The following is a 26,712-nucleotide window of genomic DNA, read 5'->3' as shown; positions in this document are numbered from 1 at the left end:
ACTACGTACCACCTATAAGGAGATGGTCTTATAGAGCGAAAGAACCAGACGGTAGAAATCGCTCTACGCTTCTTCGTCTACGAGAAACCTAATGACAATTAGACTACTATACTTCCGTAGCTTTAGTAGCATTTAAATAGCACGTATACTACCTCTATTAGTATATCTCCGTACGAGCTGCTCTACGGTTTCAAACTAGCTAGACTGCTAGAAGTACTAACGGCGCTATCGTCAAAAACGGCACAGGATATCCTAGTTCTATACAAATATCTATGCTAAGATACCTAGATAGTAATAGACTTTATAGCGGCCAGAGCCAAACGTAGATACGATACTAGCCACCGTAATATTAAATTCAAGCCAGGTAACCAAGTATATCTATACCTATACCGTAGCTACTACCTACTAGGTCGACCATTATATAAGTTATCCTAATAGTACACTAGACCTTTTAAAGTCATTAAACGTATTAGCCATTTAGCGTACTATCTTCGTCTACCGCCAAATATAGATATCTATCCTATAATATCAGTGGTATACTTATCGCCTATACCTCTAGGCACCGACCTATATAATCATGCTATACCGCCTCCTAACCCTATTAAAGATAGCCATACCGACAGCGGTTTAGAATCCAGAGACAAGTATAAACTCGAACGTATCTAGAACTACAAGCTTATACATAGCAAGTATAAGTATCTAGTCAAATGGAAAGGGCTCGGCCACAAATATAACGTTTAGAAGACCGACTTCTAGCTATACTATACACGCAAGATAGTCAACGAATACTAGGCACGCTAGGGAGGTCAACCTACTACAGCTTAAGTAACGCAGATCAAACCCCTACGTAGACGCCCTTATAAGGAGGCATCAAAGGCTCCCCCGAAAAGAGCCGTAGATAGAAGATACCAAAGTAGGGCTATAGGCAGCCAAGAAGAAGATATATAGGACACCATAATAGTGAGATAACGCCACTACTTTCTATTACAATATTACTACGGAAAGAAGGCGCGTTTAAGAGCTATTTAGAACTATAGTATAGGCACTACGTTTTTTCTTCTAGGCAGGGGACTTGATGTAGTACGTTATCTACAGACGCGTCCATCATGTAAGGCTAGATAAGATAAGGACCTGTGGATCTGGCAAACAGGCTGGCAAATGGAGGGTTCTTTGTTCCTATCCTTTACTTATATAGAGCTAACAGGGCTAGCCAACGTAGGAAAGAGATATCGCTCTTTTGAACTATTTACAACTTACTAACTTTCTTTTATCTATTGGAAACCATCTTCTATCAACAACCCTGATTAAGAATGGTGTGTACTTCTACCGGCTTATAGCGCCATTTCTTCGTGTATCGCCTATATACAAAGGTGTATCCATAATAGGGATGCGGTTGTGGTTAGGATGACCTGGCCTGAACAATGCTACTTCCTCACGGAGTACTTGCCTATAGACCTTCATTTATTACTCCTGTAGTGGGAAGCGAAGATATAAGCTTGCTATGGTGCCTTGAAGCTAAGGCGTAATTAGCGAAGTGTACACCGTTAGTTAGGACATTTTCGTTTTTATTTTTCATGTTCGTCCAAGATTCATATCTATAAGTGTCAGAACCGGAATTCGTTTAGTGGAGCGCAGAGGCATATTTGAAGGTGTGCCACAGCAACTCACCCCCGTTCACTCTTCATGAGATGGCTGGTGGTGTTTTCATCTCCCAAGCGGACACCTCTAACCCTAACCCCTTTGCCTTTCTCACCCTCCCGTTCCTTCCCAACTTCTGCATCTCTCTTCTCTGTTGCACCTCATCACATCTATACAAAATACACCCTTTGACCTTTCAGCAAACCCCCACACTAAGGAAATAAATACTTGAACGTGAAGGCAACGCACTGTCGGAAAAATTTCTAGCCATCCACAATTCCTCAACAACCATACCCCTCCCCCTTTGGCTTTTTTGATGACCTCTTGAACTTTCACTTTCATCAACACAATCAACTTACACATTACATTCCCTCAGCAGACCCCCGACGGACTCACAACATGAGCCCCCTTACGAAAAACAAGCCCCCGAGGCCAGAGGAGGAAAAGAAGAAGGAGGATGAAGAAGAAGAGGAAGAAGACTACATGACTATGACCTTCTCCGACGACCCCCCCGGCTCCACCGCGGGCGAGACGTCCCTGCAGCGCCGCCAGCGCCTCCGCCGCGAGGCCGAGGCCCGAGCCCGCCCCAAGTCCAAGGCCGAGCTCGCCGCCGAGGCGGAAGCCCGCCGCGAGGCCGCCCTCTCCCGGTCGCTGCTGACCGCCAACCCCAAGAGCAAGGGGCTGGCCATGATGGCCAAGATGGGGTTCAAGGGCGGTGCGCTCGGCAAGCAACAGCCGCCGGTGGCGCAAAGCTCGGAAGGAGGAGGCAATGGTGCTAGTGGCGATGGCGATCCGGAAGGGAAACGGGTCGGCGGCGCAGAAGGAAGAGATGGGGAAGGAGCAGCAGCAGCAGCAGGAGCAGGAGCAGGAGGAAGGGGTGGGGATGGCCCCCGCATAGAGCCCATTCGGATCGAGATCAAGGAAGGCCGCGAGGGCATTGGGCTGGAGAGCGAACGGAAGCGGAAGCTCAGAGAGGCCGCCGAGGCCGCCGGGGAGAGGGCGAAGCGGGCCAAGGAGGACGAGGCCGGGTACCGGGAGCGGATGAGGAGGGAGCGAGAAGAGGCCCGGTGGGAGCGCCAGTTCGTCGCCGCCCAACGAGTTGCCGAGAGGATGGTCGGGGAGAGGGAAGACAGAGAAGCAGGGGCGGGGACCACAGGGCCGGCACCGGCCCCGGCCCCGGCCCCGGCGTCGCGCCCGCTGAAGGCGATCCCCGTTGTCTGGCGGGGCCTGGTAAAGGCGAGGGAGGAGGCCGAGAGGGACCGCAGGATGAGGCGCGATCTCGAGCAGGGCCTGGCCAGGCTGCCGACGTACGACGATGCAGACGAGGACGAGGACGATCGGAAGGCGCTGGGCAAGACGGCGACGGAGGTCGTCATTGCGGAGGATCTGGATGAGGAGGACGCGGAGCTGGACGAGTTCAATGCCCTGCCACCGGACGAGCGGCTGCGGAGGGTGGTCGAGTACCTGCGCAGGGAGTTTCACTACTGCTTCTGGTGCAAATTCGGATACCCTGATGAGCAGATGGAGGGCTGTCCCGGACTGACGGAGGAGGACCACGACTAGAGCGGCAACAAGCGGTTGTCTTACAGTACCCTACCCTCACCGTCGGCCACGCCCTATCTGTACCTGCCATGCCGCTACCTGCTCGAGACGGTTTCACGCATGATGGGAGAGGTCATGTTACGTTTATTGTACACGTACGCATGCATGTATTTACATACATTTGGATCTACACGGGCCCTGCTGTCTGCTTGCCCAGCTTTCTGCGCCTCGCGATCTGGTCCGCATCCTTGGCTACGACGATATCATAGACGCCCATCTCCCGCGCAGCCTCCTCCAGCAGCGGCTCCACCTCTTCTTGGCTCGAGTTGTGTGCCCCTGCCTTGAGCAGGATGAGCTTCTCCAACACGTCGTGCAGCTCGTTCAGCTTCTCCTCCTCGGTCATCTGCACGCCCGGATGCCCGGCCTTGATCAACTCCATCCGGTGTTTCCTCATCAGGGCCTCGATCGTCCGCCGGCCGCCCACCAGCCGCTCCATGTTCCGTTTGGACCTGACCTGCAGCGAACCTGCGCCCGACGCCATTTCGATGAGCAGCGCCTCGGGCGGGTGGAAGGCGAACAGCTCCTTCATGGCCCGCGCCGCGATGATCATGCCCCGATAGTCTTTCGCCTTGAGCATGCTGAACAAGATGGTGCGGGGCAGTTGGGCAAAGATCTCGGGCGAGTCGAACTTCCATTCCGCGGCGACCATGTCTCGGAAGAACCGTCGAGCCGAGGCGATATCCTTCTTCGTCAGGTCTGGGTCCCTCTGGACGAGCCGGTTAACCGAGAGGCTGTTGAAGAGGGTCAAGAACGTGTGCCCGTCGGGGCGGATGTTCTGCTCCTTGGTCATGGTTTCGTAGAGTCGGACGGCCTCGTCGGCCTCGCCGTTTTGGGAGTGTGAGCGGATGAGCTGGTTCATGAGGAAGCTTGTCGGGCCGATCTCGGCTTGGTTCAGAACCTCGAAGAGCTCCCGCAGGCGGTCGTGAAGCCTGCGAGAGCAGTAGTTCTCCGCGAGGAGGGAGAACGTCTCGGCAGTGGCCCTCGTCCGGCAGACAAACTCCGGCTCGCCCTCGGTCTTCGCAGTCGCCGGCATGGAGCCAGACTTGTAGAATCGGACAGGGTCCTGCCGCTGCCGCGATTGGACGTGGTCCAGGCGGGCGCGAATCATGCCCCAGGCTAGCGTCTCGGCCTTTTCAAGGTTTTCGGCGGAGCCTGACCTCAACCAGGCCCCGATGAGACCATTGAGTTGGATGGGCGACGGCGTTATCCCCTTGTCTTGAACAAAGACCACCACCTTGTAGGCGCCTTCGAGGTCGCCCATTCCGATGAGCCGCTTTAGCCACTTGCCGATGAAGAAGTGGTTGCCCACCGAGAGGGGCAGCCTGGTTCTTCCCCGAACGTCAATGGCGCGAGAGAACATCATGTCGACAAATGCTTGCAGAGCGTACTCGACACAATCAGATGCGAGGAACACGGCAGTCACCTCGTCGTAATCCTCGATCGTGATCGTCTCTCCGAGGAGAGTGCGCATGTGGGTGTACGACTCCCACGCCTGGTCGACCGTTTCCCGTTTCGCCGCCAACGCCCTGATGATGGGCAGGAGGATGCGCGCGTTGGGCGGCTGCGAGGATCTGAGAAGCGTCTCGGCGGCTCTCTGCGCCCGATCCGTGTCTCCATGCAGGCAGCACATGCGGACACCAAGCTCCCAGTAGTCGGTGAATGTCTCGGGCTTCGATCCAAGGGTGACGACGGCCTTCTTCCAGGCTTCGATGGCCTCCTCCTCCCAGCCCTCGATGAACATGGCCTCGATCGCGAGGAGCTGCTGTGAGTCTCGTAGCGGCACGCCGGCAGCTTGCATGTCCTTAGCCAGGATGTAGATGTGCTGCATTCGGTTGGGGTTCTCGACGCCGTCGCCTTCCCAAGAGAGGATCATCCACAAGAAGTTCCACACCTCCTGCGGCACGTTGTGCCAAGCCTGGGCCAGCGTTTTCCTCGCCGCCGAATAGTACTTCCAGCATTCTGCCACGTCCCGGGACCTCGGGATACCGCCCTTGACGACGCTGTCGCGTGCCAAGAAGGCATTCAGATTGGCCACGGGCCGTTGGCGCGGCCCGCTGAAACCCGAGATGCGCAGCAGCCCGTAGTCCTCTGCTTCCGGCCCGGTCTTGCCCTTATACTGCATCCGAAGAGTCTTCTTGAACTGCTTGCGCAGCTCGTCCGCCTTGTCCCGCTCGCCCTGCTTCTCCATGCGCTGCAGCATCTTCGCCGTGGTGATCATCTTCTTCTCCAGGTCGTTGATGGCTGTCTCGATTTCGGAATCCAGCCCGCCGCTCACTTCGCCAAACTCTTCTTTGTCACGCAAGCGGCGGAGCTTTCCGGGGGCCTCCTGGTTGAAATAGTTGACATCGAGGTCGCCGGAGGATGAGGTTGGTTCGGGCCCGCGTTCGAACTCTTCGGTCAGGATTCTCTGGAACTCCGCGTGGTTCGGTGCATCACCCGTTCTCTTGGAATTGCCGGGAGAAGGCTGCGATCCCCGGGCGGCGGTCGAGGATGACCGGGCGAGCCAGGGCCGCGCACTTGCCGTCCGCAAACTGTCGAGGCACGACTTGCAGACATAGCTGCTGCGCCGACTGAGGAGGTCGAGCGCAAACGTCCTCGGCGGCATCTGGCAAAAGATGGGTGATCGCGCTCAATCTAGGCGCATCGGATGGATAGATGAGGAGGAAAAAAAAAGAAAGCGAAGGGAGGGGAGAAACTTGTTAAACAGTAAAGTGATCAGATCTGTCACCGGTTACGGAGTACATCTTGAAGGTTCAAGATTCCCGTTTCGAGAGGCGGCATCGCCCCTGTCCTCCAAGCACCTGTCTTTTTTTGTGGGGCACTCCACTAAAGCCGCCTTATCAGCGCGCCTGAACCCGCCGATAAGCCTCTGTAAGGTCCAGACCGCCCGGCAGAAACGGTCGGACCCTCCAAAATTTCCTTGGGAAAGTGGTTCAATTGCGGGCGGAGGAACTCGCTTCAGGGCGGTTCATTCATACGGTGATTGATAACTCCATCACCCACAACCATGTCCGGCTCAAAACCCGAGTTTCTGCGCTTCACAGGCCACCGCGCCTTCACCCAGCGGTTGGTCCTCGCGACGCTGACCGGCCGACCGATTCACATCTCCAAGATCCGTTCGTCTTCCCCGACCAACCCCGGGCTCGCCCCGCACGAGGTCTCCTTTCTGCGGCTCCTCGAGGCCGTCACCAACGGCAGCGTCATCGACGTGTCCTACACCGGCACGACCATAACATACCAACCGGGTCTCATCACGGGCACCGCGCCGGGCGTGAGTGCCTCCCTCGAAACCGATGTCATCGAGCACGTCCTGCCCGCCAACTGCACCCGCTCCATCACCTACTTCCTCCTCCCCCTCGCCCTCCTGGCGCCCTTCTCCAAGGCACACATGAACGTGCGCTTCTCCGGCCCGGGCGTCATCACCTCGGCCACCTCGGCCACGACGGGCGACCTCTCGATCGACACATTCCGCACGGCCGTGCTGCCGCTGTACGGGCTCTTCGGCATCCCGCCCGCGCGCATCGAGCTGCGCGTGCTGTCGCGCTCGTGTCCCGGCCCCGGCGGCAAGGGCGGCGGCGGCGTGGTGGAGATGCGGTTCGCCAGCCAGGTGCGCCTGCCCAAGACGCTGCACCTGCACCGGCGGCCCGGCAGGATACGGCGGATCCGCGGCGTCGCCTACTGCACGGGAGTGTCGGCGAGCCACAACAACCGCATGATCACGGCCGCGCGCGGCGTGCTGAACCAGCTGGTCGCCGACGTGCACGTGGCCGCGCAGTACGACCCGGCGCCCCTGGTCGCCGAGAAGGGGAGCGCGCAGAAGAAGAAGATCGGCATCGGCTTCGGGCTGAGCCTGGTGGCCGAGTCGAGCGCGGACGGGGTCCTGTACTCGGCCGACGAAGTGGCGCCCCCGCAGGGCGGCGTGGTGCCCGAGGACATCGGCACCAGGTGTGCCTACCAGCTGCTCGAGGTCATCGCCCAGGGCGGGTGTGTGACCGCTGCGGCGGCGCCCACGGTGCTTACTCTGATGGCCATGGGCTCGGAAGACGTGGGTAGGTTACGAGTGGGCAGGGAAGTGGTGGCTCGTGAAGAGATAATAGGGCTGGCGAGGGATCTGAAGCAGTTTGGGGCGAGTAGTTGGGGCATACGGGATGCGGGCGATGATGAGGGGGCGGGTGATCTGATAATATCGGTCAAGGGGACGGGAGTCGGGAACGTTGGCAGGAAGGTAGCATAACCGGTCAAACCGGTCAAAAACCGGTCACAAAGCAGGCGGCTTTCAGACCACTCCACATACCCCCTTTTTCCCTTCTTGGTTTCGATTTCATCATGACATTATTTTTTTTCTTTCTCTTTTTGTCCTCGGAAGGTTACATAAAAACAGGGAACATGTCATCAGTGCACTCTGCTATCGTTGCTGTCGCCTTATTAGCCTGCTCCTCCGTTCAGCGGCCAGCGCGGCCAGCGTGGCGCCATAACCCAGGGTACTAAGCGAGTAGGCGGCTGCAGCCTGCGCGCCATTGCCCACCGTGCGGACCGCGTGAATGACATGAAAATTTCCCAGGACAGCATTACCCGACCGAATCACGTCCAACATGTCTGCGCTGTCAGCCGCCGACGAGAAGGTATTCCCCATCCGCTCATCCTCCATCGCTGACCCGTCCCGTTGACGGATGCCGTTTCCCGAGAGCGGCTGCAGTTCTATCCCGCCTCCATACCCCAATAAGGACTCCTCCCTCAACACCCCGCGCTCTTCTGCGTCGTGATCCTGCACCGTTGTTGCCAGGGCCACGGTGATTTGGTCGGGTTGACCGAGGTCCGGGCTGGTGGTTCGCAAGCCCGGCGTGACGGCCTTCTTCAAGCCCTCCAGCTCCCGATGCACCGCCAGCATCAGGCACTGCGCGCCTAGGATTACCAAGTCGAGGAACAGAAAGGCGAGCCTAGAGGTCGGCGGCTTCTGTCCGATGAAGTCGATGATGACGCCGCCGTGTAGGTAGCCGCGCGTCGCTTCGCCCGCTTCGGGCAACCCAAAGAACATGTGCACAAGGATGCAGAGGACGCTCGGGACGAAGATGCCATAGATGTTGGGTTGCTCGAGAGGGAGGAGAGGGCCGTCCTTGGGCGACAGAGAGGAGTAGTGTGGCACAAGGCGGAGGATGAAGCGAAAGAACGAACACCTGGAAGGGAGAAGGTTGTCGGCAAAGAAGCTCGCGACAGGAGGGAGGTTCAGTGGACGGCAGACTTACTCCATATAGTACAAGGTACAAATGTAGACGACAACGATCATGTCAAGGCTCTTCTGCAAGTGCCTGACGAGCTCGAGCTTCTTGACCAAACCCTCGCGCCTCCTCTTCTGCCGCCGCGACGCCGAGGTCTCGTCGGACCGGACATCGTGACGACTGTTCTCAGAGTGCACGGCGTGCTCGTCGGCGTCGTACTCGCCATCGGACCATGGCGGGAGCTGCCGGGCCGCGGAGCTTGGGCCCGGATCTTCGCTCATCGCTCGCCGCAAAATGGGTTGAGGTATTCAGGTGCAGGCGGGAGAAACATTACATGTTCACACGGTGGTGCTGCAATGTATGTACTGGGATGCGTCAAGCCCAGAACATCGGTTATGTTTCGCGCAGCAATAACCCTCCCATGCGCGGTTCGTTAGCGGTGCATGAACGGATCGGCGTGCGGTGTCGCTTACGCGGGGTGCTCTAGTGTACGTGCGCGTGTACTGGGTAACTAGGCTCCATCACTCCATCACTGACGTCTTTTAGCTTGGCGCTTGGGCGAAATACGAGGGAAGGGTTAGGGTTACTCTTCCGCAATCATCTTCCGCCAAGAAACGTGCACCCTGATGGATGGTTATTTGGCCCCTCAACAAGCCTAAGTTGACTGGACTGGGGTAGTACGGATACTTGTGGTACTGTGGTAGATGGACAACTACGGATCCGCATATCCGTACTCCATAGGTAAGTCGAAAGTTGAGTCATTCAAATATTGCAGCAGAAACAGTATGGGCCCGCCAATTCCCATTTGTGTCTCCGCTAATATCAATCCCACCACCATGCGCAGGAGTGAATAGGGAAGGATGACTAACTACATAGTAGAGGTGAGCGGCGGCAGTAAAGACTGGGATAGTTACAGTTGGCCTGCTCTCTCACCGTGCCAGTGATTCTTGACTGCTCTGCCCAAGCTTCAGTTGCCTTGAGCTAGTAATAGCACGATGAAGACATATTTTCGTTTCCTTTGTACATACATGCTTGTACAAAAGAGCCAAGGAAAGGCGTGCAGTCTCCATTGCATCCCCACTACTACTACGAAGACGCCGACATTTGTTGAAGCCCGAATAATGTTCCCCAAGGAATCTTTGAGCCAGTCACCGCCAAGCTCGATGACGCACTTGCTTGATTGGCCAGTCAGATGCTCCGTTCTGGACATCCTTGCAAACACCGTCCTATCTATCAGTTTGAGACAACATACTCCAAATCCCCATACTCTACAGCTTTACTGCACATAGTAGTACCATGAGCTTCAAGTTCTTTCAGCAACAAACTCGAAGTTGAGTTGCCTCCATAGCGATAAGACGACAAGATTCAAAATGAGTCGCTTGACAATCCAAGTTTCCAATTCATTTTAGCTTTTATAGGGTCGGTTTATGAATGATTGGGTGCCAGAATTTTGGAATTTGACCCAACATTCTCGATTCACCATGTGCGCAGCAAGATTTAAGTTTTCAATGCTTGTATCAACCACCACCACCACCACCACCATCACCACCAACCCCCATGAATTCCAGGAACCGTGGTCTGTCCCTCCGGCGTCGGAAGGGTCGCCGCGCCTGTAGCTTGGAAAATTTTGCGCTAGCACTGGGGTTGATGCGCACAGCGCTGGGAAGCGAACGAAATGAGTCAGCTTATCGCTTATCGCTCCCCACAGCGGCCGATCAACCTTCTTTTTTCTGGCCCGGGGATCGCGATCCCGACTTTTGTCATAAATCCTATCTCCAACCTCGATCAACCGCTGCACTAACCCCCAAAGTGGCCGGGACGGCACGCGACACTGTCAATTGACCAACACGAAGGACTGGAGTGCAGCCTGCGACCTTGACGCGGGTTTCTGACTGAACGAGACGCCGCTCCGCTTCCGCAATCGCTTCGAGTTTCCCTCCGAATAATGCTGTCGGCCGTGTACAAGGCGGGCCGCGCTCCTGCCGTCCTCCGTCATGGTCGCCGCGTCCCAGTCACGTCCTCGCAGCTGAGCACCCTGGCTGCGAGCTCGCAGAACGTCCTCTTCCGCACGCAGACTCAGAGCCCTAGTGCCAGGTTGAGCCAAAAACGGCTTCTTTCCGCCTCCAGGGTCCTGGCGAGCGCCGGGGCTGCGCAACCCGCCCCGGATCCCAAGGCCTATCTCTCGAGCGGAGTGGTGAAGCCCAAGGATATCATCGATGTCAAGAAAGTCCTCGTCATTGGCAGTGGTGGCCTTGCCATTGGCCAAGCTGGAGAGTTCGACTACTCCGGTATGTCTGCCATGCGAACCGCCCTTCCCATATATCCATAGGCGGTGAACAATGAGTCACACAAAGGAACACAAGTCGAAGAGCCCAGAGGCTGACCGCAGCTTCCCCCCCCTTCCCCCCCAATCCAGGATCGCAAGCTCTCAAGGCCCTCAAGGAGGCCGGCGTTGCCTCTGTCCTCATCAACCCCAACATCGCGACCATCCAGACGAACCACACTCTTGCCGACGAGGTCTACTACCTTCCCGTCACCCCAGAGTACGTCGAGTACGTGATTCAGAGGGAAAAGCCCGATGGCATCTTCCTGTCCTTTGGTGGCCAGACCGCCCTCAACTTGGGTGTGCAGATGCAGAGGATGGGCCTGTTCGAGAAGTACGGCGTCAGGGTCCTTGGCACCAGCGTCAGGACACTAGAGCTCAGTGAAGACCGCGATCTGTTTGCGAAAGCGCTCGAGGAGATCAACATCCCTATCGCCAAGTCCATCGCCGTCAACACGGTCGACGAGGCTCTCGAAGCCGCCTCCAAGGTCGGATACCCCATCATCGTTCGTGCTGCCTACGCGCTCGGCGGTCTGGGGTCCGGTTTCGCAAACAACGAGGAGGAGCTTCGCAACATGGCTGCCCGGTCGCTCACCCTTTCGCCTCAGATCTTGGTCGAGAAGTCGCTCAAGGGCTGGAAGGAAGTCGAGTATGAGGTGGTCCGTGATGCGAACAACAACTGCATCACGGTGTGCAACATGGAGAACTTTGACCCCTTGGGCATCCACACTGGTGACTCGATCGTCGTTGCGCCCAGCCAGACCCTGAGCGACGAAGAGTATCACATGCTCCGGTCCGCCGCCATCAAGATCGTTCGGCACCTGGGCGTCGTTGGCGAGTGCAATGTCCAGTACGCGCTGCAGCCCGATGGCCTCGATTACAGAGTCATCGAGGTCAACGCTCGCCTTTCGCGTTCCTCTGCCTTGGCTTCCAAGGCGACCGGGTATCCCTTGGCCTACACCGCGGCCAAGATCGGTCTGGGCCACAGCCTGCCCGAGCTCCCGAATGCCGTGACCAAGACGACGACTGCCAACTTCGAGCCGTCGCTCGATTACATCGTTACCAAGATTCCCAGGTGGGATCTGTCCAAATTCCAGCATGTGAAGCGGGACATTGGCAGCGCCATGAAGTCTGTGGGCGAGGTCATGGCTATCGGCCGTACCTTTGAGGAGTCCTTCCAAAAGGCCATCAGGCAGGTCGACCCCAGGTTCGTCGGCTTCCAGGGCGAGAAGTTCGCGGACCTCGATTACGAGCTCCAGAACCCCACCGACCGCCGCTGGCTGGCCGTCGGTCAGGCCATGCTCCACGAGAACTACTCTGTCGACCGCGTTCACGAACTGACCAAGATCGACAAGTGGTTCCTGTACAAGTTGCAGAACATTGTGGACTGCACCAAGGAGCTGCAGCAGATTGGCAACCTCCGCGGGCTCAAGAAGGAGCACATCCTCAAGGCCAAGAAGATGGGCTTCTCGGACAAGCAGATTGCCCTGGCTGTCAACAGCACCGAGGACGAGGTCCGTGCTCGTAGGTTGGAGTTTGGCATCCGCCCGTGGGTGAAGAAGATTGATACCCTCGCGGCCGAGTTCCCGGCCGACACGAACTACCTGTACACCACCTACAACGCATCCTCTCACGATGTGACCTTCGAGGACAAGGGCACCGTGATTCTGGGTAGCGGTGTCTACCGTATTGGCAGCTCTGTCGAGTTCGACTGGTGTGCTGTTAGCGCCACTCAGGCTCTGAGGCAGATGGGTGAGAAGACGGTTATGATCAACGTGGGTGCATGATGGATACCCAATTAGGCTTCTGAGGAGCATGCTAACATCATCTCCCAGTACAACCCCGAGACGTACAGCACCGATTTCGATACTGCTGACAAGCTCTACTTCGAGGAGCTGAGCTACGAGCGTGTCATGGATATCTATGAGCTCGAGAACGCAAGCGGTGTCGTTGTCTCTGTCGGCGGCCAGCTGCCTCAGAACATCGCACTGCGGCTCCAGGAGACCGGCGGTGCCAAGGTCCTCGGAACGGATCCCCGCAACATTGACAAGGCTGAGGACAGGCAGAAGTTCTCCGAGATTCTCGACAGCATTGGCGTTGACCAGCCGGCGTGGAAGGAGCTCACCTCGGTCAAGGCTGCCGAGGAGTTTGCCGAGGAGGTTGGCTACCCAGTCCTTGTTCGTCCCAGCTACGTCCTGTCCGGCGCCGCCATGACGGTCATTCGCAGCAAGGACGAGCTCAAGGACAAGCTGGAGGCGGCTGCCAACGTCTCGCCCGACCACCCCGTGGTCATCAGCAAGTTCATCGAGGGTGCCGAAGAGATCGACCTGGACGGTGTCGCATCGCAGGGCAAGCTGATCGTTCACGCCATCAGCGAGCATGTCGAACAGGCCGGTGTGCACTCCGGCGATGCCACCCTGGTCCTTCCGCCTGCCAAGCTGGACCAGAAGACGATGGAGCGCATCAAGGAGATAGCCCAGAAGATTGCCCAGGCCCTGGAGATCACCGGCCCTTTCAACATGCAGATCATCAAGGTGGATGATCCCGCAGGCGGCCCCCCGGCGCTGAAGGTCATTGAGTGCAACCTGCGCGCGTCGCGGTCCTTCCCCTTCGTCAGCAAGGTCCTCGGCACCAACTTCATCGACGTTGCTACCAAGGCCCTCGTCGGCAAGAACGTACCTGAGCCGACCGACCTGATGGCCGTCAAGCGCGACTACTTGGCGACCAAGGTGCCGCAGTTCTCGTGGACTCGCCTGGCTGGTGCTGATCCCTTCCTCGGCGTCGAGATGGCGTCGACCGGTGAGATGGCCTGCTTCGGCAAAGATCTGGTCGAGGCCTACTGGTCTTCGCTCCAGTCGGCCATGAACTTCCGCGTCCCCGAGCCGGGCGAGGGTATCCTCTTCGGCGGTGAGCTGAGCAAGCCCTGGCTCACCACTGTCGTCGACTACCTCGCTCCTCTCGGCTACAAGCTGTATGCCGCCGACCAGGAGGTCAAGCAGTTCCTCGAGTCGACGAGCAAGCACAAGATCAACGTCGACGTGATTGAGTTCCCGACCGAAGATAAGCGTGCCCTCCGCGAGGTCTTCAAGAAGTACGACATCAGGGGCGTCTTCAACCTGGCCCAGGCCCGTGGCAAGACTATCATGGACGTCGACTACGTCATGCGCCGCAACGCCGTCGACTTTGGTGTCCCGCTGTTTATGGAACCTCAGGTTAGTACCGTTGCCTTTCTCTCTCTCTCTCTCTCTCTCTCTCTCTCTTTTTGTTTTTTCCCCTTGGTCACACCCCGCTAACTGTACATTCTTTGCAGACTGCCATGCTCTTTGCTCAGTGCATGAGCGAGAAACTACCTCGCCCGGAGGGTATTCCCTCCGAAGTGCGCAGGTGGTCTGAGTTCATTGGCGGCAAGCCCTTGTAAATATCATTGCAATGATACCTTTCTATCCGACCATATATGGTTTTGGAGTTCTCTCAAAAAGATAAAAAGGAACGACTTAAGGGGCGTTTGGAGCGGTTTCTGGATTTTTTTTTTCTTCAGCGCGGACGGGTGGGCATTTCTGGTCATATTGTCTCTCTGCTTAGGTTCGACAAGCCCAGCAACGGATCAAAGCTTGGAAGGACTCTCGTCCGCTTCTTGTCCTAGGTACTGCAGGTCCACTCGTGACAGGTCAATTTTCGCTATACGATGTCCGTGGCTAGCGGAAGGCGGACTCTCCATGTTGCCCCTGCGACACTTCTGACGCTCTTTGGATGTACCGGTCCCTCACCCGAGTCAAAAAGCCACCACCATCGTTCTGTATCATCGTCTATTTCCCAGGGATAACCTAACTCCAGATCCGCAGTAGATCAGTCCACCCCCCCCCCCCCCTCTGTGAGTCTTTTATCCCCTCGAGTTGCCCGACAACATCAATCGTTTCTTTTCCTCGTCAAACCAATTGGGTCGATGCCTAAATGTAGCAGGCCAAGCACGCCTGCTGGCGCAGGCGCCAAACACCGTTCCTGCCTCTCAGCAAGGCGGCCGATCCAACCTTAGGGCGGCTGGTCAGCGCGGCGGGGTCCGGATCCGTTCAGCCTGACAGCAGCAAAACGCTTAGCAAGAGGTTCTCGGGCGTCGTCTTGGGACGAGGCATCGTCGTTATCTGCTCTCCTGGTACCACCTCCAACGACGATGCCATCGGAGGACTGCCGGGGGCGCTTGGGAAGTCTCTCACCAGTGGATTGCAGGATCATGTGCAGCGTTTGCCATCCCGTGGTTGACCGCAGCTGGAAGGACTCGGCCAGGTCGTGCTGGGTGGCGACACGGCAGAGGAGGGCCTCTTCCTCCTGTAGATGTGGCGGTTAGCATCAGGTTAGGTTAATCTGCTTAGATTTTATCTTGGAGTAAGGGAAGAGAGATTGATGAGGACATGAGCATACCTTGGATAGAACACTCATTTGGTGAATGAAGCAGAGGAGGTGGAAGTCCGAAACGGGGAGGGCGTCGCCTTTCTGGTTGACCTTCAAAGCCTTGGAAACGGCCGAGACCTCCTGGGCCTCGCCGAGGTACTCTCGGTTCTCGATGGGGAATCCGCTGTCGGTAAAGACGGGCTTCGGCGTCTCCGGGAAGCCGTGGGTGAGCGTGACGAAGAGGTATTCGACCGGGAACGCCGGCTTCGCATTCTCCTGCACGTTGGCGCCGTACTCGTTGATCCGGCGGTAGAAGACTTCGGGGATGTACCGCGTCCTGCTCACGGAGCCGTCCTCCTCCTCCTCCTCCCGGACGAGCATCAGAGTGGGATCGGCCGATGGTTCGATAATGTCTGCCCTGACCATCTCGACGGCATCATTCGACATTTGGTAGGCCGAGATGGAGATCTCGCCTTCCTCGTTGCCCGAGACCACACAGGTGACAAAGTTGGAGCCAAACCTCCCGGTGTCGCTCCACTTACTGGGTTTGGGGTGTCGAGCTTGCATCCGCGCGGCAAAGACAACCTCCTGAGAGGCGAGGAAGTAGGAATCGGCATGGCGCTTGCAGATGGCAGTGCCGTCTCCATTGCCCGCGTCAAGAAGGTCGGTCCAGATCACGCCGACCTGTTCCAGCCCGCACAGCTTGGCGACTGCGTTGACCTCTTGCTCATTTTCCCACGCACCAAGCGTCACGCCGTCGATCTCGTCGACCTGTGGCGGCTCGTAGATGGCCTCGACCACGGCCTTGATGCCGAGCGGCACCACGTCGTACTCGAGGTATCTGCCGTAGAGAATACCCAGGCGCTGTGTTCCGGTCCTCCGCCAGGCGTCGAGAAACCTGTCTATGATCTGCGGCGAGGCGAACTCGACATGGTCGACCATGCGGAAGGGCTGCGGTTGGAGCGTGATTGCGCTCGGCTGGCACTTGGTGCAGATGCCCTCGGGCCACTCGGGATGGCCAGACGGGCAGTTGCGCTTCACCCGGTAGTAGGGCTCGACAAGCGGCGGGATGAAGGAGCTCCCGAGCTCCGGCTTATTTGTCGCCGAGTTGATCTTGCGCATGTAGGCGTGCACCGACATGTATTTGATCTTCTTCTCCTCGAGGTACTGGGGGTCGAATGGGTCCAAGGGCATACAGTAGTCGCACATGCCCTTTGGCCCGTGACGGCACATCTTGTCCCTCTTCCTCGGTATCTTTCCATCCTTCTTGTCTAGCCGGTCATCCAGAGGGGACTGCCTGACCACTTCCCAGGGGTTCCTGATCCGTTCGGGGGACGTGTTGGGCGGAGGGTCGATGGGGTGGTCTTCGGTCGGCAGAATCGGTTTGCCGCTGAGCCGGTTCGAGGATGACGACAGTGTGGTTGGCGGATGGGCATCGACGGCTCCGTTTGTGACGGTGTCCTGGTGCTTGTAACTGACGAAGATGAGGTCACCGTGACTGTTCGCCCAAGTTGTTAGTCCTCGTTCGACTTCCCGGCGCCCTCCTGCCACAGAAGACGAAGTGAGTGGGGTGACTGAGTGGCCTTGCCTTAACCCAACTTGAGAAATCTTGAACCTGGCAATCTCTCCAATCTTCTTCGCGTCACCACCGCTCGGGTGGTTCGAGAGCGTTATGCTCTGGGGGTCGACGGTCGAAGGAAGCTGCGGGACAAGCTGCGCAACTGGCCGTTAGCCCTCCTGGATCATGACGCACCGAGACATGCCAACATCATCGATTACCTTGCCAATAAGGTCGGCGAAGCTCTCATCCTTGTCCGCCGAGAGGCGGAACATGCCATCGGGAGAGCGCAGCCGTAGCAACATGGCGGGCGCAGGCTGAGAGGACACGGGATTGCCACTTTTTGGGTGCTGCTCGTTGTGCTCGCTGGTTGCCTCGGTGCTTGGTTGCTGTTCAGTATAGCCTCTGTGGCAAAATTTTCGACGGGAGTCTCAGAAATTCAGAAATATGGTAAGTCTGAGAGTAAAAGGAAGTTGCAGTGAGTTCCCGACCAACAAAATGCTGCCTGCCCATCAAGCTCGCGTCTTTCGTCATGCAACTGTGCCTGGTGTTAACTCGGGTCTGCTTACTGCATACTGTGTAGTAACCGCGTAGCACAGAGAGCTGCCCCTCAGCCCCACTTTACAGCCCGATAGCTACATATCGTGGGGGAATACGCCCCGGTTATAATTACTCTGTAACGAAACGTTAGTTACCACCATACCAGCCGTGGCCCCCCTGCCCTTGTTGAGTGTCACTGCCAAGACCCAAAAGTTGTCAAGCTGTTCTTTCGAGCCTTGTTCGACGGTGGTGCCCCTGCAGGGCCACCTTCACAAAGTAAATCCGTATTCCTAGGACACTGACAACTCGTCCAAAACCTCACCTTTTGTGCGATTCCCAAGGCACGGTGCCAATCTCGGGCGCTCCCCCACCCCCTTTCCCCATATATACCGTTTCGATCGCTCAGAGCGGACGGTTTTATTTTCCCCCTTTCCTTCTCGAGGAACCTTTGCGCAACGCCGGCATGTTCGACATCGATTGGAGGGGGCTTCTGCTGCCCCTAGCGTATCTGGTGGTCTTGGTCGGCACATTCATGACTTTCTCAACAGTCTACCGCAAGAGGAAAGCAGGTATGTTTTCGACTGCCTTATCTTTCTTTTACCCCTCGTTGGATTGTGACATCTGGAGCAGCAAGGGACTGACTCTCGCCTCCTCTAGTCCAAAGCGCAAACCTGGCGCCATGGTTCGGGCCACATCTTCAACGCAACATCTACCTGTCGCTGCTGCACATGGAGCCCGAGGAAGGGTCCGAGAAGGCGCCCAAGGTCCCTGATAGCGTCATTCGGGCGGCCCTCCTGCGGCGCGCCGTCGAGGACATCCATCGCATCATCCAGATCCGTACCGCCAAGCAAGCCTGCAGCTCGTTGCTGCAACGAGGGAGTGTCGGCGACGACCTGTGGCAGCGGTTTCAGCGCGCCGAGAAGGAGATGGAGGAGGAGCTGCGGGACGTCGTGATGGAGGTATGTTTCCGCCGTCGGGGGGAAAACCGCTTGCTGTCCGACGTTTTGGCTAACATAACCCCCCCCTTTTTCCCTCACAGGCAAACGCTCTCGTCCCGGGTTGGGGTCAAATCATTTTCCAGTCCGCCAACGAGATTGCCGCAAACAAAGTTCTGCGCGACCGGCTCGGGGAGATTGAGAAACAGACGGAGCGCGACAAGGAGTGGTGGGAGAAGCGCCGGGCCAGCATCAAGAACGAGTTTATGAAGGAACTGGACGAGGAGGCCAAGTAGAGAGGGTTGCAGAACAGGGCCAATGCGGCCGACGTGACCGATAACGAGGACGAGCTTGTCCCGCTGGGCGCGAAACACTCCTTCGGCCACCCCCTACGCAAACGCTTTCCAGGAAGGAAGAAGACCAGAACATCACAATAAACGACAAAGATAATCTGTGCGAGATCGCCGGGGGGCACTGAGCGCGCGTTCGGAAATAGTGTTGTATAGTAGAAGGGGTGGCACGACTGGGCCACTGACAGCATCGTGCATGGCGTTGGGCGGTGCAGAGGTATTGTCGCCTTGAATCCCGTGCATCCAGTGGTCTGCGCGATGGCATGTTTTACGCCGGGACGAAATGGGCAGAAGAGAGAGAGAGAGTCCAGACTTGTGAGATGTTTTAAGGTTTGGATAGACGATTATTTGAACATGTACATCCATGCTTTGGTTCGACGTGTCAGCCGCGCTCAACCTCTCCACGCCGGCTCCCCCTTGCCTCTCGCATATGAGCAGTTCGACACATAGCCACCGCGTTCGTCGTTCTGCCGCCAACACTAAGCGACCTTACGCAATCCCGGACAAGACGATCAAACAAATGACGCTCGTTTGGCCATGCTTACCGTAGTGCCTGCAAGACAACAGGAACGCAGAAAGAGAAAGCCAAAAAAAGAAGAAAAAAAAGAGGGGGAGGGACCGGCCTCAAGAGTACCAGCCCATTTTCCTCCTGACCTCTTCCACGTCATCCGCCTCTCCGCGACTGCTGGCCGCCCTCGCCGCCCCCCAGATCTCCTCCTCCGTCCTCCCGACCGCCTCGGCCACCTCGGGATCCAGCAGCTCCCCGATCGGGGTCTCGCACCCGCGCAGCCCGATGAACCGCCCCAGCTTCCGCCTCTTCTCCTCGATCGTCAGGCCCGACGTCCGCCACGAGGCCGGCCACGGCACGGGGCACGGGTACTGCCACGTCCACTGGCACGGGGTGCGTTGGTGGTAAAAGTGGGCGAGCGAGTCGAGCTGCTCGTCCGTCAGGAGCCAGAAGGCGAGGAGGGTGCGCGGGAAGGCCGGGTGGACCTGGCCGGTGGTGAGCTGCACGAGTGGCGCGAGCGGGAGGGTCATCTGGGCGAGTTTGCTTTGGAAGGCCGGATTGGAGGCCGCGCGCCGAGTGCCAAAGGCCGCCTTTCGTGTTTCGTCAGGGCTGGTGTTGATACTGCTATCAACGTTGTTGCTGTCGCCGTTGCTGTCGTCGTAGTTTGGTGATGGGATTGAGGGAGAGAGGCTGTCGGTGGGCGTGTTGGGTTGTTGGGGAAATGGGTGTTCCATTCCGGGAAACTGATAGAGCGAGTAAGGTGTTGCTTGCTGCTGCTGCTGCTGCTGCTGCTGCTGCTGCTGCCGCCGACGACGACGACGAGGAGGAGAAAAATGCTGCAGGAGCAATGATAAGACCAAAAGTCTTAGGCGAGTGAAAAAAAAAAAAAACCAAAATATTCTCTAGCGTGAACCCGGGCTCTGGACGACTCGAGATGGGAAGAGAAGCGGAACAACAAGACAGAAGAGGCTCCGATCGAGGCTGGCGAGCCCGCTGTCTGTAAAGATGTGGCCAGCAGCAGAGTATAGTAGTCACTTCCGGAGTTGGACTGTCGTCTTTCAACAACAGCGCGAGCTGCTCCGGTTCGGAGGAATGCGGGACGAATCTGGCCAACGTAATACATAAGACTGACTCCCAAGGGGGACCTCGGGCTCTTGTACGTTCCCCCGCCGTAGGAAATCTCGCCCTTATCCCCCATAGAAACAGTCTGGTTCTTCTCATCTCAAAGCGGGCATCGACTCGTCTCCATCTTTGTCCGCTTATTGCTATCTTTGGTGGTCGGGGCGAAAAGTCTTTTGGCCGTTACCGTCCCTTTGACCGTTTCGGAACAACCAAGACCTTGTTCAGCACGGTCATGAGGGTGGCTTACATTTCAGAAAGGCACAGATTCTCGGCGCCCCATATGCCAACAATGCGATTCGCGCTGGCAACCATTTGGCCGGGAGCCATGATCCCAAGCCGGGGGTGGCTTAGAGCCATTTCACCTTCGCAACGTGATCGGCCTTCTTTTTGCTCGGCTTCACAAAGCCCATCATCCTCAGCTCCGCTAGGCCGCGGTAGAAGCACACAAGGGCCGAGCGCTCGTCAAGGCCGATGTCAGACTCTTCACCGACGAGCGCGTAATAGGCCGACCACAAGTCTGCCACGTTGATGAGCGCTCCGGCCTCCAGATACAGGTGATACAGGATAGCCGAGGTAGGCAGCGTGGGCTCCAGCCCGCCGTTCGCCTTGCTGCAGCATGCACAGGCGAGGTAGTCGTGCGGCCGGGAGAGGGCGCGACCGAAGGTGGCGCCTGGCCGGGGGACAAAGACATCCCGGTAGGGCATTTTGGAGTCGAAGACCCAGACCTCGTGAAGAAAGAGATTGTCCACGGGGTCGCATTGCAATTCGTGGGACAACAGACCCAACAAAGCGTCAATGGCCCTGGTAAACGCTTTGTCTTCCTCCGTGAGGGTCGCCGTGTCCTGGCTGAGTTGGACTTTTTGCGCGACGACCGTGGTGCGAATGACCTTGCTCTGGGCGCTGTATTTGCTCTTGAGGGCTGCGCGATTGCTCTGGGAGCGCTCTCTCAGGCCTTCGACTTCGTCACGAAGATCTGCCAGGGAGCTCGCAAACTCTTCGGCATCCGACTCCCAGCCGTCCAGGCCGAGGTCCGCGCTGCCGGTCCGGATGGCATCTAGCAGGCGCTCGATCAGCGAGACAAACTCATCAGCGCTCAGCCGTTTCAGGGAGTCTTCCAAGGGAACCGTCCCAGACGACTGCTCGATATCGATACCGGCGCTTAGAGCTCGTATGTAGAGGTCCGTGAACGAAGTCGGGTCGAGCCCAGTTGCCACTATCAGGTGGATGGCCCGTAGGAGACGGAGCAGATACTGCTGGCGCTTCTGGCCCTGCCCCAGGATCTGAGTCACAAGATACCCATCGTCCTCGATCAGAGACTGCGCGTGGCCCAATTGTCCCGCCTCAACCGCGGCCTCGGCTTGGACCCGGAACGAATCGAGCATCCGGACTGATTCGATGTGCTCCGACGTGAGAAGCCGGCGGTTCAGGCTTTCTTCTCCCGCGAGGAGCACACTGAGTGGGTTCGCGTAAAAGTGGCACATGTAGGCGTACTTGAGCGAGCTGACGAATGCTTGGATTCCGGCCACCTGATTCTGCTGGCGCTCGACCAAAGTCCGGAGCAGCGAGGGTCCAATTCTGAGCCTGGCCCGCGTCCCGGCGACGGCGGTCTTGATGACACTCTCGAGCACCGAGTCGGCCTGGACGACGTCAAACTGGGCGCCGTGGAGCTGGCGGGCAGTGGATTTAAGCAGGCGGGCCTGGAACAGCTCGACTGACGTGGCGATCCCAAAGAGGACGTCGAACTTGATGCGGTCCCGCCAGGAACTGCCCAAGCGTCAGCTGAACTCGCTCCTGGTGCACACTCAGTGGTGAAAAGGCTTACTGAAATAGCGAGATCAAGTCCGTCAACAGGCCGCTTTCAAACGCCTCGCTATCCTGGAAGGCCACAACCACCCGCCGCGACTGCTGCTGTTGGGTAAGAAAGGCGTGCAGAGCCTCCAAGTCATAGTCGAGGTATTTTCTCCCCTGTGCGAGTCAGCCTGGTCCCCTCCTCTTCCTCGGAAGTGTTGGAGAATGAAGCGACCTACGCCCTGCGTAACCCCAAGATCCTCGTCCTCCTCCTCGCCGGCATTCCTCACGGTGGCATCGCGGATGATCTTCTTCAGCACCGCCTTGAGGTTTGGCGCTTCTGCCGCTCGGAGGCGGACAAACCTTGCTGAGGCGGTAGTGCGAACCCGCTCGGCCAACTGTTCGAAGAGGAGGTCCTGCGAGGCGATGTTCGCGCCGGTGATGATGAAGCCAGCCGTGAGTTTTTCTCTGTTTCTCCCAACAGTCAGTGGGCGCTTAAATTAAATTTTTTTTCTCTCTTTTGGCCTGAGGAGTGTGCATGGGACGTACGTCTCAGCCCCGGCAGCCTGCTCTAAGAATGATGTGACCTCGTCGAGAGTGTTGCGGTTGGCTTCCCTCAGAACGTGCTGCCACAACAACAGCCATCAGCAAACATAATCCCCCGAGCCTTTTCTCTCTTCTCGACAAGAGAATTCTCTCTTGTAAGCTTGCTGACTGACCTGAATACGAGTTTCCAGAACAGGCCACGCCGTCTCAAACAGGTCCTTCCGCAGCCGCACGGCATCGGGGCTCTCGGCGCCATTGAACAGCGGCGGAAATGCAAGCTCGGACGCACAATTCTGTTGTGGTTCCGAAACGTCTGTTTTTGCTAATTTACGCCTCTTTAAGGGACGCGAAGCCCGGTTATCATTGTTGCTTCCCCCTCTGGACGTAGACGTCGGGTTGAAGATGAATGCCGCCTGTTGGCGAGAGTCAGCGCTGACCTGGGCCGTCTGTAGAGTTGTGGCGCCGATAATTCTGATACCCTATGATCGTCCTCGTCAAATGACGCGTCGGCATGCTCATATTCAGTCATGTTGTTTTGCTGTGTTGACGTGGTCGCGCCTGCACGTTGAGTGCCCATGAAGCTACGCGGCGCTCGCTGTGAAGGGAGGGCCACCAAGCCACTAGCGTTACGGTATTACCACCATACTGCTGTGATGCGACATGGAGTGCTCGCGCCACACCAGGCCGGTCTCAGGTGTGGCTTACAATCTGCATGCAGGAACGTGAGGCACTGTAATCCGTACATATACGTCCGTAGTTAGAACAGATGCTCCATGCATGTACTGTACAGTACGGCTGTCATACAAATGCAAGTTAACTTTTTCGCGCAGCTGGGACTCAACTGGCAATGACGAAGGGATACGCCCATCATATATATCCATTCTTGTGCCCTAGCTCAGCCACAACTGCACGAAAGCAAGATATTCATTCAGCTTCATACCTTCGCTAGCAATCTACAGACTTTGTTCGACCATTCACCAGTTCCTATCTTCAGAGCTACTTTTCCTCCCTCTCCACCATCCAATCTCTGTTTCCTCTCTTTCCCCCTTCCTCTTTCCCCCTCCCTTGCCATCACCACGTTCCGCAATGAATCGCACCAGTTCCTTTCTGCCTTTCCCGCGCCGTCTCTTTTTCTCTTCTTCTCATAAATAGCCAACCAAGCAGATGAATAAGACAGATACATAGCGAGTTAGAACCGCCTCCGCCACCCATCGCCGAGCACACCCAACAGCGAACACGCTTCAACGCCACTGCTTCTGCTGTTTTAACCGGCGGATCGGTGCCGCTGCCGATGCCTCCATCCACCATCTTTTATACACTTGACGCCGGTGCCCGTAATTCCCTAAACGGGAAACAGGCTCGAGAAGGAGTGTCTGTTGCAGATAAACAAACGGAGGTGACAAGAGGCAGAACCGGGAAAACAAAACAAAACACGCCTGTATTTAAACCAGAGTACCCCACCCCGTCCAGAGCCCCCACACATAGAACTGCCCAACTGCAAAGAGTAACACGAAATGGAAAGAGATAAAGAAAAAGGGTGGGATGGGAGGAAAGGGATGAATTGGTGAATCCCTCCTGAGTTTACAAACAGGTCGGTGCAGCGGGAAAGCGAGTCGATCTGGACTCACCATCTCTCTCCCATATCTGCTAAACTGTCTGCTGCTGGCCGATTCCGACGCAGTAGGTAGGTAGCTCGGTCGCCTGAGATTGGGGCGACCTCCATTCCAGACGAGGCAAGAACCGCATGAGGAGTGCTACCGTGGCGGAGGACTGGACTTCAACCCTTAACTCGTGGCCCGAGGCGGGGCAGAACTCGCCTACGCCGACGCCTCAACAGCCTCAGGGGCCTTGTTCTTCAGCTGTGTATTGGTCTCCTATCCGATTGTTACCCAGAATGAGTGCAACTCACCTCCTCGGCAGCCTTTTCGGGCCCGTCCTCAGGTTTGGCCTCCACCTTCGACTTTTGCTCGGTATCCTCCTTGGACTCTTCCTTAACCTCCTCCTTTGTCTCCTCCTTACCCGCCTCCTTGCCCTCCTCCTTGGGCTTTGCGGGCTCGGCTGGCTCACTCTTTTCCACGGCGCCGTTTGCCTTCGACGCTCCCTTGGATGTGCCATTCACCTCGGCAGCGGGCGCCGCCGGGGTCGGATCGGCGGCCAGCAGCTTGTTCCACTTGTCGAGCAGGGCCTGCGAGCGCGGCTTGAACTTGAACTCATCCTCCTTGGGAATTTCCTCCAGCTTTAAGATCGCCTTCAAGACCTTGTGAATCTTGGTCTCCCGGATGATGCTGACTTCGAGGTCGGGGAATCCCTCGAGCTTCGTGACGTAATCCGACATGACCTTCATCTCCTCCTCCTTGGGCTTTTGAGCAGTCGTGAGCAGACCCTTCTGAAGCTTGTGCCGGAGGAAATAGATCTCTTTCTGCAGAGAGCGTTAGCGGGCGCCCCAATCTTTCCGCAATTGCATATTCCTGCCGGCGTACCGTCTTCCTAATGTACTTCTCCTCCGCCGAGAGCTCTGGCTCCTTGGTGACCGCGGCCTCCTGTGCTTTCCCCTCATCCGCATCCTTCTTCTTCCCCTTGGACTTTGCGCTCTTGGAGTCGGCAGCCTTGGTCGACTTTGGAGTGGCCGTCGCCCCGTTCGCTCCCTTGGGTGTGGAATTCGTCGTCAACTTGATCTTTGGCTTCTTGACCGAATCCGAACGCTGAGGTGTCTGCCAAAAGTTAGCCGGTGTTCGTAATCCCATCTCTTACTCTTTCCGGGCCAGCAGCTCACCTCCATGCTGTCCTCGGCCTTCCTCTTCTTGGCCTTCTTGTCTTTAGCCGGAGTCTCGGCCGCAGGCGCATCCTCCATCTCGACGTCATCGCCGTCCTCGCTGGCGGCCTTGGACTTCTTGCCCTTTGGCGTGGCCGCCTTTGCCGCTTTGGCTTTCTCCTGCTCAATGAGCTCTTCCTGGTAGTTCTGGAGCACTTCCTTGTAATACGACAACGGATGGTTTTCGGCCGCCAATTGATGCGCAGCTTGCAGCGGCTTCCTCATCTTGTCCAGGTTAGTGTTGAGGACCGTCGCGGGATCAAGATCGATCAAGCTGGTATTTGGCACCCAACCGCTGAAGGAGGCAAGTCAGCATCCGAGTAGCCAGTGAGCGGTGGATGGGGAGTGAAACTTACAATTCGTTGGTGTGCAGGTACATGACCGGGAACGTCCGGTCGGCTACATTCTTGCCCCCATCAGCGTAGTCCTCACGGTAGGTGCCATCGGCGCGCTTCGCTGTCACCGGCCGAGACTTGAGGAGCGATGCCGGGAGCATGTCCTCGTCGCAGATGATGACCGGCCATTGGGGGAAGCCCTTGAGCTTGACAAAGTAGTGGTCGCCTGGCTTGGCATCCAGGTGCAACGTGCGCGCTTTCGACGCCTTCTTGTTCAGCTTCTTGCCTTTCGCCGCACCACCACCGGTTGACTTGCGCCGCGATTTGGACTTATCCGCGTCCGCGGAGCCCGCGTCGGCAGCATCGGTAGCGGGCTGCTCGGCTTGCTCTGTCCCCGAGGGTTCGGCAGCATCGGCGGTCTGCGGCGCAGACTCAGCTGGGGTGGCGTCGTCTGCCATTTCGACGTCAGGCTTCTCCTCGGCTTGATCGGCAGGCTTCTCGGTGGACCCTAGAGAAAAGAGAGAACGAGACGTCAGTACAGAAAAGAGTGCATCAGTGCGCGCGTGTTGACGCAGTTGGTCGGGGCTACGTTACCTTCAGCGGCCTTGTCAGAGTCTTTCGTGGGCTCTGCTGCGGCAGCGGAAGGCTCAGCCTCAGACTCGGCGGCGGGCTTGGGCTCGGCGGCGGGAGCCTCCTCCTTCTGAGCCTCGGCAGCAGTGTTCTTAGTTGCGTCCTCCTTCGTCTCGACGGCTGGCGTCGCGCCCTCGGCCGGAGGCGTGGTGTGACTGTTCTCGCTAGACATGATGTCGCGGGCGGTGATGTGATATCAGCACGCGACTGATGGGAGGTGTTTAGCGTGCAAAGGGCAAAAGGCGACGCGTTCTTCACGTGGAAGTGGGCCAGAGGTTACGTGCTTCTCGCCCAGCAGCGCGTTCTGATGGAATTCGATGGGCGTGCGCGGATGGGAAAGACAAGGTCACGATGCGCACGCGCTAGATCAATGAAGGAGGGAGGTTTGCGCCGAAGTTGCAGATGGGAACCTTTCGCAAGGAA

The 26,712-nt window shown here is 57.4% G+C and overlaps 10 protein-coding genes across 10 annotated transcripts; 4 read left to right on the top strand and 6 right to left on the bottom strand.

The window, feature by feature from the left end:
- The first annotated feature begins 1,794 nt into the window (after positions 1-1,794).
- On the top strand, positions 1,795-3,284 carry MYCTH_2296805 (uncharacterized protein). The gene has a single exon (XM_003659529.1). It carries the CDS (start codon positions 2,038-2,040, stop codon positions 3,199-3,201), a length of 1,164 nt encoding a protein of 387 aa, XP_003659577.1. The 5' UTR covers positions 1,795-2,037; the 3' UTR covers positions 3,202-3,284.
- On the bottom strand, positions 3,285-5,978 carry MYCTH_2296804 (uncharacterized protein). The gene has a single exon (XM_003659528.1). It carries the CDS (start codon positions 5,843-5,845, stop codon positions 3,368-3,370), a length of 2,478 nt encoding a protein of 825 aa, XP_003659576.1. The 5' UTR covers positions 5,846-5,978; the 3' UTR covers positions 3,285-3,367.
- Positions 5,979-6,225: 247 nt separating this feature from the next.
- MYCTH_2088876 (uncharacterized protein) lies at positions 6,226-7,474 on the top strand (the record flags this gene model as incomplete). The annotated part of the gene is made up of 1 exon (XM_003659527.1): positions 6,226-7,474. The coding sequence occupies exon 1, from the start codon at positions 6,248-6,250 to the stop codon at positions 7,472-7,474; it is 1,227 nt and encodes a 408-aa protein (XP_003659575.1). The 5' UTR covers positions 6,226-6,247.
- Positions 7,475-7,559: 85 nt separating this feature from the next.
- Positions 7,560-8,955, bottom strand: MYCTH_2296802 (uncharacterized protein). The gene is made up of 2 exons (XM_003659526.1): positions 8,484-8,955; positions 7,560-8,414 (listed from the first exon to the last, which is right to left on the bottom strand). Exons 1-2 carry the CDS (start codon positions 8,735-8,737, stop codon positions 7,646-7,648), a joined length of 1,023 nt encoding a protein of 340 aa, XP_003659574.1. The 5' UTR covers positions 8,738-8,955; the 3' UTR covers positions 7,560-7,645.
- Positions 8,956-10,027: 1,072 nt separating this feature from the next.
- On the top strand, positions 10,028-14,638 carry MYCTH_2296800 (uncharacterized protein). The gene is made up of 4 exons (XM_003659525.1): positions 10,028-10,744; positions 10,873-12,554; positions 12,615-13,991; positions 14,090-14,638. Exons 1-4 carry the CDS (start codon positions 10,402-10,404, stop codon positions 14,195-14,197), a joined length of 3,510 nt encoding a protein of 1,169 aa, XP_003659573.1. The 5' UTR covers positions 10,028-10,401; the 3' UTR covers positions 14,198-14,638.
- Position 14,639: 1 nt separating this feature from the next.
- Positions 14,640-17,278, bottom strand: MYCTH_2296798 (uncharacterized protein). The gene is made up of 5 exons (XM_003659524.1): positions 16,945-17,278; positions 16,754-16,878; positions 15,196-16,663; positions 14,991-15,102; positions 14,640-14,851 (listed from the first exon to the last, which is right to left on the bottom strand). Exons 1-5 carry the CDS (start codon positions 17,026-17,028, stop codon positions 14,847-14,849), a joined length of 1,794 nt encoding a protein of 597 aa, XP_003659572.1. The 5' UTR covers positions 17,029-17,278; the 3' UTR covers positions 14,640-14,846.
- Positions 17,279-17,560: 282 nt separating this feature from the next.
- On the top strand, positions 17,561-18,888 carry MYCTH_2313775 (uncharacterized protein). The gene is made up of 3 exons (XM_003659523.1): positions 17,561-17,832; positions 17,921-18,222; positions 18,303-18,888. The coding sequence occupies exons 1-3, from the start codon at positions 17,727-17,729 to the stop codon at positions 18,492-18,494; spliced, it is 600 nt and encodes a 199-aa protein (XP_003659571.1). The 5' UTR covers positions 17,561-17,726; the 3' UTR covers positions 18,495-18,888.
- Positions 18,889-19,172: 284 nt separating this feature from the next.
- MYCTH_2107070 (uncharacterized protein) lies at positions 19,173-19,790 on the bottom strand (the record flags this gene model as incomplete). The annotated part of the gene is made up of 1 exon (XM_003659522.1): positions 19,173-19,790. One exon carries the CDS (start codon positions 19,788-19,790, stop codon positions 19,173-19,175), a length of 618 nt encoding a protein of 205 aa, XP_003659570.1.
- A 61-nt stretch (positions 19,791-19,851) lies between these two features.
- On the bottom strand, positions 19,852-23,138 carry MYCTH_2296792 (uncharacterized protein). Its single transcript, XM_003659521.1, has 6 exons — positions 22,991-23,138; positions 22,686-22,925; positions 22,516-22,592; positions 22,206-22,434; positions 22,001-22,143; positions 19,852-21,942 (listed from the first exon to the last, which is right to left on the bottom strand). The coding sequence occupies exons 1-6, from the start codon at positions 23,039-23,041 to the stop codon at positions 20,526-20,528; spliced, it is 2,157 nt and encodes a 718-aa protein (XP_003659569.1). The 5' UTR covers positions 23,042-23,138; the 3' UTR covers positions 19,852-20,525.
- A 1,132-nt stretch (positions 23,139-24,270) lies between these two features.
- On the bottom strand, positions 24,271-26,556 carry MYCTH_2296788 (uncharacterized protein). The gene is made up of 5 exons (XM_003659520.1): positions 26,254-26,556; positions 25,681-26,167; positions 25,286-25,619; positions 24,993-25,223; positions 24,271-24,931 (listed from the first exon to the last, which is right to left on the bottom strand). Exons 1-5 carry the CDS (start codon positions 26,459-26,461, stop codon positions 24,398-24,400), a joined length of 1,794 nt encoding a protein of 597 aa, XP_003659568.1. The 5' UTR covers positions 26,462-26,556; the 3' UTR covers positions 24,271-24,397.
- Positions 26,557-26,712: the final 156 nt, after the last annotated feature.

Source organism: Thermothelomyces thermophilus, chromosome 1 (assembly GCF_000226095.1).
Source record: "Thermothelomyces thermophilus ATCC 42464 chromosome 1, complete sequence".
Taxonomy (NCBI): Eukaryota; Fungi; Ascomycota; class Sordariomycetes; order Sordariales; family Chaetomiaceae; genus Thermothelomyces; species Thermothelomyces thermophilus.
Note: the sequence above shows the minus strand (reverse complement) of the source record. Positions and strands in the feature narration are given on the sequence as shown.

Excerpts from the sequence above, each read along its gene's own strand:
- MYCTH_2296798 (XM_003659524.1), bottom strand. The coding sequence starts at position 17,028 with ATGTTGCTACGGCTGCGCTCTCCCGATGGCATGTTCCGCCTCTCGGCG. Across the intron at positions 16,879-16,944 it reads TCGCCGACCTTATTGGCAAG|CTTGTCCCGCAGCTTCCTTC; the intron begins GTAATCGATGAT and ends CCAGTTGCGCAG. Across the intron at positions 15,103-15,195 it reads AAATGAGTGTTCTATCCAAG|GAGGAAGAGGCCCTCCTCTG; the intron begins GTATGCTCATGT and ends CCACATCTACAG.
- MYCTH_2296804 (XM_003659528.1), bottom strand. The coding sequence starts at position 5,845 with ATGCCGCCGAGGACGTTTGCGCTCGACCTCCTCAGTCGGCGCAGCAGC.
- MYCTH_2296805 (XM_003659529.1), top strand. The coding sequence starts at position 2,038 with ATGAGCCCCCTTACGAAAAACAAGCCCCCGAGGCCAGAGGAGGAAAAG.
- MYCTH_2296788 (XM_003659520.1), bottom strand. The coding sequence starts at position 26,461 with ATGTCTAGCGAGAACAGTCACACCACGCCTCCGGCCGAGGGCGCGACG. Across the intron at positions 26,168-26,253 it reads CTCTGACAAGGCCGCTGAAG|GGTCCACCGAGAAGCCTGCC; the intron begins GTAACGTAGCCC and ends TCTTTTCTCTAG. Across the intron at positions 25,620-25,680 it reads TACCTGCACACCAACGAATT|CGGTTGGGTGCCAAATACCA; the intron begins GTAAGTTTCACT and ends TGCCTCCTTCAG.
- MYCTH_2313775 (XM_003659523.1), top strand. The coding sequence starts at position 17,727 with ATGTTCGACATCGATTGGAGGGGGCTTCTGCTGCCCCTAGCGTATCTG. Across the intron at positions 17,833-17,920 it reads CTACCGCAAGAGGAAAGCAG|TCCAAAGCGCAAACCTGGCG; the intron begins GTATGTTTTCGA and ends CGCCTCCTCTAG. Across the intron at positions 18,223-18,302 it reads TGCGGGACGTCGTGATGGAG|GCAAACGCTCTCGTCCCGGG; the intron begins GTATGTTTCCGC and ends TTTCCCTCACAG.
- MYCTH_2296802 (XM_003659526.1), bottom strand. The coding sequence starts at position 8,737 with ATGAGCGAAGATCCGGGCCCAAGCTCCGCGGCCCGGCAGCTCCCGCCA. Across the intron at positions 8,415-8,483 it reads TGTACCTTGTACTATATGGA|GTGTTCGTTCTTTCGCTTCA; the intron begins GTAAGTCTGCCG and ends TCTCCCTTCCAG.
- MYCTH_2296792 (XM_003659521.1), bottom strand. The coding sequence starts at position 23,041 with ATGACTGAATATGAGCATGCCGACGCGTCATTTGACGAGGACGATCAT. Across the intron at positions 22,144-22,205 it reads ATCTTGGGGTTACGCAGGGC|GGGAGAAAATACCTCGACTA; the intron begins GTAGGTCGCTTC and ends TGACTCGCACAG. Across the intron at positions 21,943-22,000 it reads GACTTGATCTCGCTATTTCA|TTCCTGGCGGGACCGCATCA; the intron begins GTAAGCCTTTTC and ends ACGCTTGGGCAG.
- MYCTH_2296800 (XM_003659525.1), top strand. The coding sequence starts at position 10,402 with ATGCTGTCGGCCGTGTACAAGGCGGGCCGCGCTCCTGCCGTCCTCCGT. Across the intron at positions 12,555-12,614 it reads AGAAGACGGTTATGATCAAC|TACAACCCCGAGACGTACAG; the intron begins GTGGGTGCATGA and ends ATCATCTCCCAG. Across the intron at positions 13,992-14,089 it reads CGCTGTTTATGGAACCTCAG|ACTGCCATGCTCTTTGCTCA; the intron begins GTTAGTACCGTT and ends CATTCTTTGCAG.